The following is a 13797-nucleotide window of genomic DNA, read 5'->3' on the forward strand; positions in this document are numbered from 1 at the left end:
GGGCAAGCGGCGTCCTGCTGCGGGGGGTGTGTCCATGCACCCACCGCTCACTTCCTGAACGCCCCTGTCACATGACGCTAGGGCCGGAAGTGACGTAGGCCGCACTTCCGGTGAAGCCCCGCCCCCTGGATGATGACGCGGCTGCAGCGCGGGCCTTGCTTCCGGCGCGGCCCGGGCTCTGGTATTGCGGCGCGCCGCCGGAGCAGGCCGCACTACAGCTGAGCGGGGCACTTCAGTCGCGGACCGAGACCCGATGCTGGGGGAGTCCGCAGGCCGGCTGGGCGGATTCCTGCCGCGGCGGGCACGCTGGCGGGGAGTTCCGCCGGCATGCTCACCGAACGCAGGGTCCCCTGAGGGGCTCCGTAGCCTGCACCTGCTGCCCGTACTAACCATCTCCGGGGAAAGCCTCTCGGGGGGGGGGGGGCTGCGTCCTCCTGCCGCTTCTTCCGGATCCCGACGGAAAATCTTCTGCCCCGGCATTCCGCAGCAATCCAGACAGCTGGGACTCAAGCCACCCTCCGCGCCTGGATCTGGCAGCCTCCCTCAGCCTGGCGATCAGGGAATCAACGGTTTCCATAAGATTGGTAAGTGTATTCAAACAATGGGAAAGTTGTAGTTTTTTTTTTTTTTTGAGTTCTGCAACTTTCCCCGCTGACTTCCTTCCTGGACTGACCGTTTTTCCCGCACTTTTCCTTATTATATCTCCCCAGCCCCTTCCAATGCCCGCCCCTCCAGGCTTATAAACAATCCGGATATTGGGATTAAAATTACACCCTCCTGGCACATCCCAGTCATGTGGGGCTTCCTTCTAGTTACACTTGCTTCCAGCCCCCTTCTTGACACTGCCAGGCAAGATGTTACGCGTGCTACTGTGAGCAGCCTGCATAGCCTAAATGTGCCACCATGGGATGCAGCATCTCCAGACTTCTGGGATGTCATTGCTTGGCAATTAGAAAGGGAGCTGCCAGTGCCGGATCTTGATGATTTGTCCAAGTGCATTCAACGCGGCAGAACATTTTTCAGACAACCATTGACAACCTCATTGATAGCAGCCAAGGCGTGTAAGTGCTGGGATTTCTGCATGAGTAACTCATACTCGATACTGATAGCGAGATATCTGAAAATTTTGTTTCAATTTTTATTTTTCATTTTTATATTATTAAAATGTTTATCCGTCCTGTGATTTCCACAATCTGACAGCTTGTCCTTCTTTTTGCTGCAATTGAAATTTTGAGGAGTGTAAGTAACCAAGATGAAATGCACAATGGTACAATGGGGAAGATTTATCAAAATTAGTGCATGTGAGAATTGTAGTAAATGTCCATAGCAACCAAAAAGATTCCAGATTTCCTTTGCAGAAGGTTAGAAAATTAAGAATGCAAATTGATTACTTAGAGCAACTCTTCCCCTAGTTTTGCTACATCTTTCATTTTCATTGCTACAGAGAGTAAGCATTTTCTTATATATCACTACACAACTGCTTCTTTCTAGAAAATAAACTGTTATTTTGTGATTTATTTTAATTGCACCTAGAAATGTGTTAATTGGGTGATATATTCAGTGTTTTAAAGCTGCTTCTATTATTCTGTTCCGTTAAATGTGATTTTTAGCTTTCCAACAAAATTTCATTCCAAAATCATTTTTCACCCAAAACAAGCATCCTAATTAATACTTAAAGTGGTAACTGGTATGCAAATATTTGTGTTTCTAAGTAGTTGGAAATTATTCATATTAATGCATCATATAGTAGTTAGAAATTAAAAATTATGAGTAAACAGTGGAAAAATATGTTTACCAGAAAAGATACTTGACCACATTTTTATCATTTCTATCATCATGATTTTGAGATTTCTGCTCTGAGATCCTTTTTATTTATCATCCTTCCATAAACATAATAATGAATGAATACCCACCCAATGTACATTTAACAACCCCCACCCTCCACATCAATACCTGCAAGTGATGCAGTCACAATACTGATGACAGCCAATCTGTTATGCAGTTTAGTGTGGTTTTCAAATACTTTGAAATAATTTTGTTACCAAGACTTTTGTTTACCTACAAATAGTTAAAAGGGTTTTCCACCACTCTGACAACCCCTTCTCAATCACTATGTTCCCTCCTTATAAAATAATAACAGCTATACTTGCCTCCAATGCTGGTGCCATGCCAGCAATGTGGGCACTGGCTCTCCCAGAGATCCCGGGAATCTCTTCAGCCAACTTCTCCCTCCCCTCCTTTGGACAAATCAGATATTCGGAGTAAGAGACAAGCCACACTCTCACTTCATCCAGATGTCAGTTACATCCAAATGAGGTGACAGTAAAGTGGTTGCTGATTGGCCACAGGGATTGTGTGACATAAGAATGTCATGCAAGCCCCTGGGTAGCCAGTGCAGATGCATCTGGAAAAGCATCCACACCAGGGGTAAGTATAGCTGCTATTATTTTATACATAGTGATTGAGAAGGGGTTGTCCCTGTAGTGGACAACCCCTTTAGTATGGTCACGATTTTGCAAGTAATAGTGCAGCCCTTAACCACCAATTTTAAAAGTAAATGCATGTTTACATTTTTTTGGGCTGCATCATTGCCGTTCCATGTAGTGTTATCCTTATGTAAGTTGAAACTGTGATGCATCCCAACAGCTTATTTCTTAAAGGCATCTGTCCTTAACATTTTCCTACCCCATCTGAGAGCAGCATTATATACGGCAGAGACCCCGATTCCAGCGATGTGTCACTTATTGGGCTGCTTGTCTTCATTTTGATAAAAAAAAACTGTTGTTTCTGCAGCAGATCTACCTGTTTTCTCAATGCTGAGCTCTGTATAACCCCACCCACACCACTGAGTGGCTGCTTTCTGTGTACACTGTGCATAGGCTTAAAGATGCCAATCAGAGGTGGGAGCGGGGTTATACAGAGCTGATGAATATGGAGGATTACATGGCAGCAGTTTTAATAGTCCATTAATGATAATCTCCTGCTTATAAATCAGTGATTTTATCATAACTACAGCAAGCAGCCCAGTAAGTGAGACATCGCTGTAATCAGGGTATCCATCTCTACATTATGCGGCTCTCAGATTAGGTGACAAAAACCTGGTGAGGGATGCCCTTTATTAACAGTTTTTTTCCAGAATCACGGATTAGATTATAGCTGGGAATATTTATACTTCTAATATTCTTTAGAAATTCTAATAAGGATATTAAAGATTTCTTAGAATTCCATCCCCTGCTGATACTTGACCTCTTTTAGAAGATTAATAGACGCTTCTTGTCCCCTATTGATTAATTTTTTGAAAAAAACCCATGCTTTTCACCATTTTTACAGGTAGCCATGTTAAAAAGTATGTTTCACCTGTATAAATATGTATGAGCAATGTCTGCCCCATATTAAATTACAATTCGGTGTGAAATGTGTGCAGTTTTGCTTCTAAGTAATAGGTCGTACTGCACACTACTTTCAGGCCAGAAATTGGTTCATTTTGTGGCTTTTTTTTTCTCCAAAGACAAAATTGTCATGTAAAGACTAATTAAAATGAAGAAAAGTTTACACTTATGGCCAAAAGTTTTGAGACTGACACAACTTTTGCTTTTCACAGAGTTTCTATCATTGACCCAGATAGTTTGAAGGGGGCTTCATCAGAGAAAATAACTTTACCTCAGTCCTCTGGAGTCCATCCCTGTACTTTCTGCAAAGTTATTTTCTCTGATGAAGCTTCCTTCAGAATGTTTGGGAAATTTAGAAGAATGATTGTCCAGAGAAGAAATGTTTAGCGCTACCATGAACCCTGTGTCATGCCAACATTAGAGCATCCTGAGACCATTCATGCGTGGAGCTGCTTTTCATCCAGGGGAGTGGGCTCACTCACAATTTTGCCTAAGAACACTGCCATGAATAAAGAATGGAATCTAACTTTTCCAAATGATCCAGGAGCAATTTGGTGATAAACAATGCTTTGTCCAACATGATGGACTCCCATGTCACAAGGCAAAAGTGATACCTAAGCAGCTTGGTGAGCAAAGCTTTGAAATTTTGGGTACATGACCAGGAAACTCCCCAGATCTAATCCCATTGAGAATCTGCGGTCAATCTACAAAACGTGTGTGGACAAAGAAAAACAAAGAAATTGTAATAAATTCCATATTCAAATTGCCTCTTCAGAGAAAAAGAGGACTTGTACTCTATAGTGCCAGCTATTGGAAGCAGCAATCCTACAAGTCACAATCAACCCTTTAAGGCTATGTGCCCACGTAGCAGATTTGATGCAGAGCGTTTTTGCCTCTCTCTGGCAGAAAAAAACGCATGCCGATTTACATGCGTTTTTTCTGCCAGAGAGAAGAGTTTTTTCTGCGTTTTTACATGCGTTTTCGCATGTGTTTTTTCAAGCAGTTTTCCAAGCGATTTTGAGCATCACTTGGAAAAGTGCATGACAAGTTGGTCACACAATATAAATCCATGCAATCGGCATGGATTTATAATGTGTGAACAACTGATGCTTTACATGCAGCATCTATAGTAAAAAAAAGAGAATTAAAACGTTAAAAATAAAAAAAAACCTGCATACTCACCTCTCCGGTCTCCTCCAGTCTGCTCCCGGCCGCGTCCTCTCTCTTCGGCGTCCCGCAGTGTACTGTCAGGACCTGCGGTGAAGTCATTTAGTCACCTGATGGTCACGCGACCATCACCTGACCGCCGACGTCACCGGTCGCGTGACCATCAGGTGACTAAATGACGTCACCGCAGGTCCTGACAGTACACCGCGGGACGCCAAGGAGAGAGGACGTGGCCGGGAGCAGACCGGGGGCCGCCGGAGAGGTGAATATACAGGTTTTGTTTATTTTTAACTTTTTTATTTCTTTTTTTCACCGCGTGGTAGCCGGGATGAAGAGGAGTTGTAGTCTCCTCTTCATCCCGGGTACCACACGCACCGCGATTATGCTGCAAATTCGCGGCCATTGAATTTAATTGAAACGCAGCAAATCCACATATACCTGCGGGTTTGCTGCGTTTCAATGTTCCTCAATGGCCGCGAATTTGCAGCGTAATCGCGGTAGAAATGGTCATGCTGCGTTTTGCAACGCAATGCGAATTTGGCGTGCAAATTAGCGCATCATGTGCACAGCACATCCAAATTCACATTGCTTTGCATGGCAGACTGTTTTACAAGGGTTTTCGCAGCTGTAAAAACGCCGCAAAAACGCTACATGGGCACATAGCCTTACGAGTCGTGCAATATGACTTACGATAAATTCCAAGCACTGATTAGATAAGAATGGGCGGTCATCAATTAGGATTTGGCCCAGAAGCCATTATCCAGCATGTAAGGGTGAAGGGCAGAAGTCTTGATAAATAAGGGACAACACTGTAAATATTCTTTGCATAAACTTGATGTATTTGTCAATAAAAGTTTAAAAACGTATCAAATGCTGATAATTGTACTTAGGTAACCATAGAAACATCCGACAATAAGATCTAAAACCACTGAAGCAGTGAACCATGTGAAAACCAAAATTTGTTTCAGTCTCAAAACTTTTGGCCATGAGTGTACAATAAAAAAAAAAAAAACAGAAGATACCTCCGCCAGTGATCTCTCTGGTCCCAGCAGGGCTTATATGCCAGTCTCTGCGCATCCTGGCTTCCTGATAAAGTGTTCTGGTCCATTCACAGCTACAGCCAATCAAAGACTGCAATAGTGACATGGGACAGAGCGCTGGCACACAAGGCCAGCGCTCTGTAACTTGAGAATCTTTTCCAAATACACAGCAGCAAGATCCGCATGAGTTTTTTCAGATCTGCTGTTGCAGAATTCCCTGTAAATTCGCAATGTATGAACTTAGCTGCACATCAGAATGTGTTAATTATACAAATATTATTTGCAGAGATGTAAATTGTAAATATATAGTATAGTTGCATGTGTAAATATATATATATTTATATTTATATATATATGTATATGTATGTATATATGTGTATATATATATATATATATATATACAGTGAGTACGGAAAGTATTGAGACCCCTTTTAATTTTTCACTCTTTGTTTCATTACAGCCATTTCTTAAATTCTAAAAAGTTATTTTTTTTCTCATTAAAGTACACTCTGCACCCCATCTTGACTGAAAAAAACAGAAATGTAGAAATTTTTGCAAATTTATTAAAAAAGAAAAACTGAAATATCACATGGTCATAAGTATTCAGACCCTTTGCTCAGACAATCATATTTAAGTCACATGCTGTCCATTTCCTTGTGATCCTCCTTGAGATGGTTCTACTCCTTCATTGGAGTCCAGCTGTGTTTAATTAAACTGATAGGACTTGATTTGGAAAGGCACACACCTGTCTATATAAGACCTCACAGCTCACAGTGCATGTCAGACCAAGTGAGAATCATGAGCTCAAAGGAACTGCCAAAGGAGCTCAGAAAAAGAATTGTGGCAAGGCACAGATCTGGCCAAGGTTACAAAATAATTTCTGCATTACTCAACATTCCTAAGAGCACAGTGGCCTCCATAATCCTTAAATGGAAGAAGTTTGGGACCACCAGAAGTCTTCCTAGACCTGGCCGTCCAGCCAAACTAAGCAATCGTGGGTGAAGAGCCTTGGTAAGATAGGTAAAGACGAACCCCAAGATCACTGTGGCTGAGCTCCAGAGATGCAGTAGGGAGATGGGAGAAAGTTCCACAAAGTCAACTATCACTGCAGCCCTCCACCAGTCGGGCCATTATGGCAGAGTGGCCCGACGGAAGCCTCTCCTCAGTGCAAGACATATAAAGTTTGCTCAAAAACACTTGAAGGACTCCCAGACTATGAGAAATAAGATTGCAATTGAAAGAAACATGAATGCGGCCAAGTACAGAGATATCCTGGATGAAAACCTCTTCCAGAGTGCACTGGACCTCAGACTTGGCTGAAGGTTCACCTTCCAACAAGACAATGACCCTAAGCACACAGCTAAAATAACAAAGGAGTGGCTTCACAACAACTCTGTGACCATTCTTGACTGGCCCAGCCAAAGCCCTGACCTAAACCCAATTGAGCATCTCTGGAGAGACCTGAAAATATCTGTCCGCAAACATTCACCATCCAACCTGACGGAACTGGAGAGGATCTGCAAGGAAGAATGGCAGAGGATCCCCAAATCCAGGTGTGAAAAACTTGTTGCATCATTCCCAAGAAGACTCATGGCTGTACTAGCTCAAAAGGGTGCTTCTACTCAATACTGAGCAAAGGGTCTGAATACTTATGACCATGTGATATTTCAGTTTTTCTTTTTCAATAAATTTGCAAAAATTTCTACATTTCTGTTTTATTCAGTCATGATGGGGTGCAGAGTGTACTTTAATGAGAAAAAAATGAACTTTTTAGAATTTACCAAATGGCTGCAAAGAAACAAAGAGTGAAAATTTTAATGGGGTCTGAATACTTTCCACACCTACTGTACATAACGTCTGATCCATATTATTCGTTTTTGTAAAAGGAAGATCAAGTGTACTTTTCTGGACATTGCTGATTGCCTAAAGGGTTATTAGAATCAATTACACCAGGAATGCAAATGTATATGTACTCAAAATGTATGTTTCATTATTATAGGCATGCCACCGGAAAATTCCCTGATTTCCCAGATGAAGAAGATGGTGGATCGAAGGCAATCTTTGCTCAGAAGACTCCAGAAGAGGTATCACAACTAAATATCATGATATCCTATATGTCAAGTAATTGTGTCTTGGCCACTAATTCGGATATTCTTCAATCAGTTCAAGGCTGGAGGAGGCACCGGTCAGGGACAAAAGTCTGTTCATAAGAGACTGGTGCCTTTCACCTTATCCCAGCTGTCAGCTGTCACTTTGTATCTCCGAACAATAAAAGATTGAAAATGAAGCCAGACGTAATGTAACGTTTTCATCTCTGGCTGCCGTAGCCATTCCTTTTTTTTTTCTTCAGTTTTATCCCTGTCACTGGATCTGCAGCCTGGTGGAACAGGATCCTAATCTCCCCTGTCGTTGTTAGTGCCCGGCTTCTGCCGAAGCTTTGTACTTTGGCTCCTGCCTTTGATCCCTGGAGCGATAACAAGTATTAAATGTTAGCACATGACACCGAATACCCCTGAAGAGCGGGGCCTTAGTCTACCAAGTCCAGTCAAGATCTTGCTACTATATCAGGGTCTGTTCACATAAAGCCAAGAGCTTTCAAGGAAAATTCGGATTCTTTCCAGATTTCAATATCTTTATTAAATAAATTGTAAAAATTCTGGCAGATGTTATATGTCAGTTCTCAAGGCCAATAAAAAGGACTATCATGTTCCAAAACACCCATGTTAAACAGCACGCTAATAACAACCTGTCTGTGTCCTGCTGTCAATATAGTCTTTCTTGACAGTCTGGAGGATGTGAAAGTAATAGTGGCAGCACAGAAAGAAGAATCGGATACAGCCTGAGCAGAAATAAGGTTTTACAAAGCCTAAAAATTTGCAGCATGCATGTTCCAAATCAGAAAATCTGGACACAAGGCACTAAAATGCCAAGAGTGGGGTTAAAACTGAAACTTTTATCACATAAGTAATACAGTAATGTACTATATTAAATAACAAGGAATCTTACATGAACATGTACAGGCCTAGGAAAAGTGTTATATTGATGAGTGTTATGTTATATAAAGCCTTTTGGCTTCAAAAGCTTTTCCAAGTCCAAAAAATTCTGCCCCAGCTAACAATACACACAAGCTAAGAAAAAAATGTCTACTCACCTGTATAATCCCCTCTGTTCCAGAGCAATGTCCTTGTTACTCCATGCTGGCCTACAGGTTACCTGACTGCTGCGGTCACAACCTGCTAACCCTATGTGACCACTGCAACCACTCACTGACCTCAGCAGTATACGGCATGAGACCACTGAGTGATCAGTGATTGGCTGGCAGTGATGAGCAAATTTTTTGACAAATCTAAAGCACTGCAAAGCCTTCAATTGCTCTAAATCAGGTGTATGTGTGATTGAATTGCAGCAGCACTATATCCACCACTGTCACCTATGTGACACTCCCTGGCCCAGCCTCACAGACACAGTGACTCTCCTATCTATCTATCTATCTATCTATCTATCTATCTATCTGTTGGATGGATATTTTTGAGCTGGAGGCAACAGGAGGTGGCAAGAGCTTGGATGTGGGGTTTGAAGGACAGGGCAGAGTCAAGGGTTACGTGCATTTGTGCTTGAAAGTTTGTGAAACCTGAATTTTCCATATTTCTGAATTAATCTGACCTAAAACTACATCAGATTTTCATACAAGTTCTAAAAATAGAAAAAGAGAACCAAACTAAACCAATGAGTCAAAAAATATTAAACTTTGTCATTTTATTATTTAAGAAAATTATCCAATATCACATATCTGTGAGTGGTAAAAAAAATATGTGAACCTTTGCTTTCAGTAGGTGGTGTGATCACCTTTTGCAGCAATAATTGGAAGTAAAAATTTCCGATAATTGTTGATAAGTTCTGCCCATTGGCTTGAACAAATTTTAGCCTATTCTTATAAAACAGCTTCAACTCTGTTATGTTGGTGAGTTTTCTTCCACGTACTGCTCACTTCAGCTCCTTCCACAACATTTCTGTAGGATTTATATTTTGGACTGACTTGTTTTATTTGGTTCTCTTTATCTACCTTTAAGACTTATGTGAAAATCTGATGGAATTTATGCAGAAATATCAAAAATTATGACGGGTTGAAAAACTTTTAAGCACCACTGTACATCTTGGTGACTAATTTTCCAGTAATTATTATGCAAGATGCTTGTTTTCTAACCAGTAAATTATTGGACAAGCGCTGATGAGAATAATTGCTGAGCGGGGCGCGGCATTATAAACTGTTGCAATCTAAAATAAAAATGACTGGTTTTGATGTTTCTCACAATTGTTTCTTTTGTTTTAGGTTGCTGCGGAGCTAGCAGCTAAAGAAGAAGCCAAAGATAAAAAGAAGAAGGAAAAGGGAAAAAAGGAGAAGAAGAAGAAGAAAGGGAAAAAAGAAAAAGATAAATCCAAAGGAAAAAAGGGCAAAGGCAAGCAGGAGGTAAAATGTCACACCTGATGGTTCCATATGAAGAAATGGAAAACTCACGAGACTGTTCAATCTGTATCAGGTTTCATGAGTACAACAGATATATAAAGATACAGCATAAAGGCGCAGTAAACTGTATCAGATGCCTGCAAAACTATGTGTAGTGTCAACAGATGAACTTTACAAGCGCATGTGATGGTTACTACTATTACTGTTCATAAGCAGATAGAAATACATAGGTTTGAAAAATTTGCCAGAGCAACACTAAATATATAATTACTACATGGCTAATATAAGAAATATTCCACTAGTACCATTTCCACTTTACCATCATTCATCATTCAAATCACCATCAGATAATGGAATGTATTACTTGATCTTATAGTTGACAGCACTCATAAGTATAATTAATTATAATAATGATCTATTAAAAGTGACTGAACAGAAAATAATTGATAAACTGTTTATATCCTAATAATAACACAGTTTTTGGACGACAGTATGGCTGTATATATGGGGATAAGAAGCATCTGGTCTGAATTATGTTTGTCAGACTTTTACATTTTTTTTTAGATCTCAGGCACATGGCCGTAAAAACTCTAAGTTGACTTTATGGGACTATACTGTTCCTTTGCATGCTCCATATGAATCCTTTTTTTGACAGATTTATAGTGGTGTATGTTTCATCAGATGCCATATTTCTGAGATGTTCTCAGTAATGTGGTGCATATTCTATTGGACGTCATATTATGGAGATATTCTCTTTCTTATGGAGTCAGTTAAGTTCCAATAAGGTTGCACTGTGGCATAGTAGGTGAAGGGTTGCCAACTGTTGCAGGCTCTATGTACAAGACCTTGCTGGTGCATAATACCAATTTTTTTCTACATGACAACTAGGCCAGTATAACAGCTCACAGTTGGGTTGGCTCCAAGTATTTCCAAAATCTTGATTGACATGTCTGACTTGATATAAACTAATACATTTCTAGTTATCATATTGCTGCATATTGGGTTTAAAAGTATAAAAATGTAGGTGACAATCAGACAGGAGAACTATAGTTATCCATAAATGTCAATGTAAGCAAGCAGGTCATTCTTGCATTCTAATTGGCCGAGCACAGAGAACACACGTGTCTTTGTAGATACCTAAATTTCATCTTATGCTCTTGCGCATGTTCCTAGGACGTCAAAGTGAGAGCGCTGTGAGCCAATAGGGCAGCTAAAACTGTAGTCTCACAGGGATGCTGCATCAGAGAGGGGTCAGAAGATCACGGCATCTGGTTACACAAACTCCTGCACTGATTAGAACTGCTTCACTATCTTATTAAACAGTGAAGGATTTCTTTGCTTTGTCTTTGCAAGAATTAATCAGATCAGTTGATCTCCTGGAGCTCTCCATCCTGAATTGTCTCAGCTGTTCTGTGTTGGCCACTCCCCTCTGGTATATATGCTTGCCATTGGCACTTAGGAGTTGCCAGTGATAGTTCACCACTACCTGGTTTGGAGTTGAAGGAGAAGTTCAGTGTTTGGAGTAAGCAGTTGGAGAGTTTTTCAGGAGATTTCTGCATGGAGTTGGTTTGCTTATTTATCCTTATTCTTTCCTATTTGGTTTGTGTCTCCTATTCCTCCCCTGTTTCCCACTCAGTTGTTTTGTGAGTGTATTTGTATGATTGTAGTTTTCTTTTATCCCTGTCTGTCTGTTTAATGTTTTCCAATACACTTCAGTCTCATACCTCCCTGGGTGGGAGAGGGAATAGATAAGGGTTAAGATAGGAGCATAGCAAGGTACGAGACCCCGGAATCTCCACCATCCGGGGTGATCCAGGGGACAGGGATAGACTAGGGTGCCCCTAGTTCAAGGAATTGGGTAAGTGCCCACAGACCCTTGTCACTACGTGACATGTACATTACAGAGCCAGTAACCAGACACCTAGATCACTGTCTCAATATACAGTTTGGAGGCAACATGCAAATCGGTTCTTACTGAGGTGTGCATGTCTTCCTCAAGAAGAGCAGTTAAAGACTACATCTAAACCTATGGCCCTTGTTGTGACAAGCTGGGTATGCAGGAGCTAGAAGAGCTCCATATGGTCTTACCCAGAAAGGGGGCATACGTGCCAAAGAACCATCTGAAATTAGCAGTCTGCCATAAATCAGTCATTTGGTTCCTGTAAACCCTAACCAGAGGCGTAGCTAGGGTTTTGGTTCAGGGGGGGTGAAACTTCTGAGTGGGCCCCTAACCAGGTAACCCTGAACTATGGTGGCGCACCCAGATAGTGGATGTAGGAGAACATCAGCAGATGACCGCGCTGTTACTGAAAATAATCTCTATACAAAGACCAGTACTGATACTACCGCCATATGGTGACCATATATTGATTGATGCCAGTCCTGCAGAACATATAAGAGATTACAGTACAGTTATATATAGTAACTAACAGCTGACATTCTTTCTGATTAAATTGTTCACTTTTTTCCATCTGGCCCAGACCGACACGACGACTTCTTCATCCAGGACTCAGAGTCTCAGATCTGCAGAGATCACAACAAAGACACATTTGACTCCTTACATTTCAGGCATCGTCCCCATCTATTCCCAACCTACAAAAACACCTATCCTGCTGATACCCCAATACTGATCCGCTGCTGCCGTGTCCCTATTACTGCACCTGCTGTGTGCTCTCTGGATGGTAAAACAACCCTCTAGAATATAGTAATGCCGTGTGTAAGTGCTCTAGAAAACAGTGCCCACATTGTGCCCCATATAAAGTAATAATGCCCTCTGTGTGCCCCTTTGACAGTCATAATAACCTGAGTTCCCCTATAATGATAACTGCCCACTTAACATTTAATAATGTCCTGAGTCTCCCCCATGTACAGCTCCCCTATACACAGTATGATGCTCTCTTATAAACAGTATAATGCCCCCTCACTGTATAGTACCCCACACACAGTATACTGACCCCTTAGTAGCCTCCAAACTGATGTCTCAAACATTGTATAATGGCCCCACACTGTGCAAAGACTCCACATTATTTCCCACACTGTATGATGGCCCCCACACTATACAAAGACCCCACATTATCTCCCACACTGTATGATGGCCCCCACACTATACGAAGACCCAACATTATCACACATACTATATGATGGCCCCCACATTGTGCAAAGACCCCACATTATCTCCCACACTGTATGATGGCCCCCACACTATACAAAGACCCCACGCTACTGCTTCTAACCTTTCTGCACTGTGGATTAGATAGAAGAGATTGCTGAGACACATGGTATTCTGGGCACTGCCAAGTCCAGAAGAAGTAGTTGACCAGGAAATTGAAGAAAGGGGACTTTATTGACAATGTATCAACTGAAGACGGAGTTAGAACAACTCCAAAACCCTTTATCAATAAAGTCCCCTTTCTTCAATTTCCTGGTCACCTGCTTCTTCTGGACTAGGCAGCACCAAAAACTCAGTTTCTCTCAGCTGCCTTTTCTAACTAATCCACAGTGCAGTCCCACACACAGTACTTAGACGAACGAGACAGTACAAGGGAAAAACCAAAACCACCTTGCATACAACAACTACACAACTACAACAGAGGGAACACCAACGGGAAAGGAGATAAATGATAAAGCGAGGAAGGTAAAAAACACTCCAAGTACACTTATCTCAGAAACTCCAAACACCACGATCCGCTCTGTAAGTCTGAATGAAATGCTTTCACCGACACTTCCCAAACAGACC

General features: G+C 41.5%; 1 protein-coding gene across 3 annotated transcripts in view; it reads left to right on the forward strand.

Moving 5' to 3' along the window:
• DRC11 (dynein regulatory complex subunit 11) overlaps window positions 1–13797 on the forward strand; it is a 330184-nt gene that overhangs the window by 222948 nt on the left and 93439 nt on the right. For all 3 annotated transcript variants that reach the window (XM_073646703.1, XM_073646704.1, XM_073646702.1), the window contains 2 exons: window positions 7596–7680; window positions 9927–10064. In XM_073646703.1, coding sequence (XP_073502804.1) covers window positions 7596–7680; window positions 9927–10064 — 223 coding nt within the window. The remainder of the gene's footprint in view (window positions 1–7595; window positions 7681–9926; window positions 10065–13797) is intronic.

The sequence above is a fragment of the Phyllobates terribilis genome, unplaced genomic scaffold, assembly GCF_046119375.1.
Source record: "Phyllobates terribilis strain yellow unplaced genomic scaffold, ASM4611937v1 Scaffold_9__5_contigs__length_417890890, whole genome shotgun sequence".
In the NCBI taxonomy this organism is placed as follows: Eukaryota; Metazoa; Chordata; class Amphibia; order Anura; family Dendrobatidae; genus Phyllobates; species Phyllobates terribilis.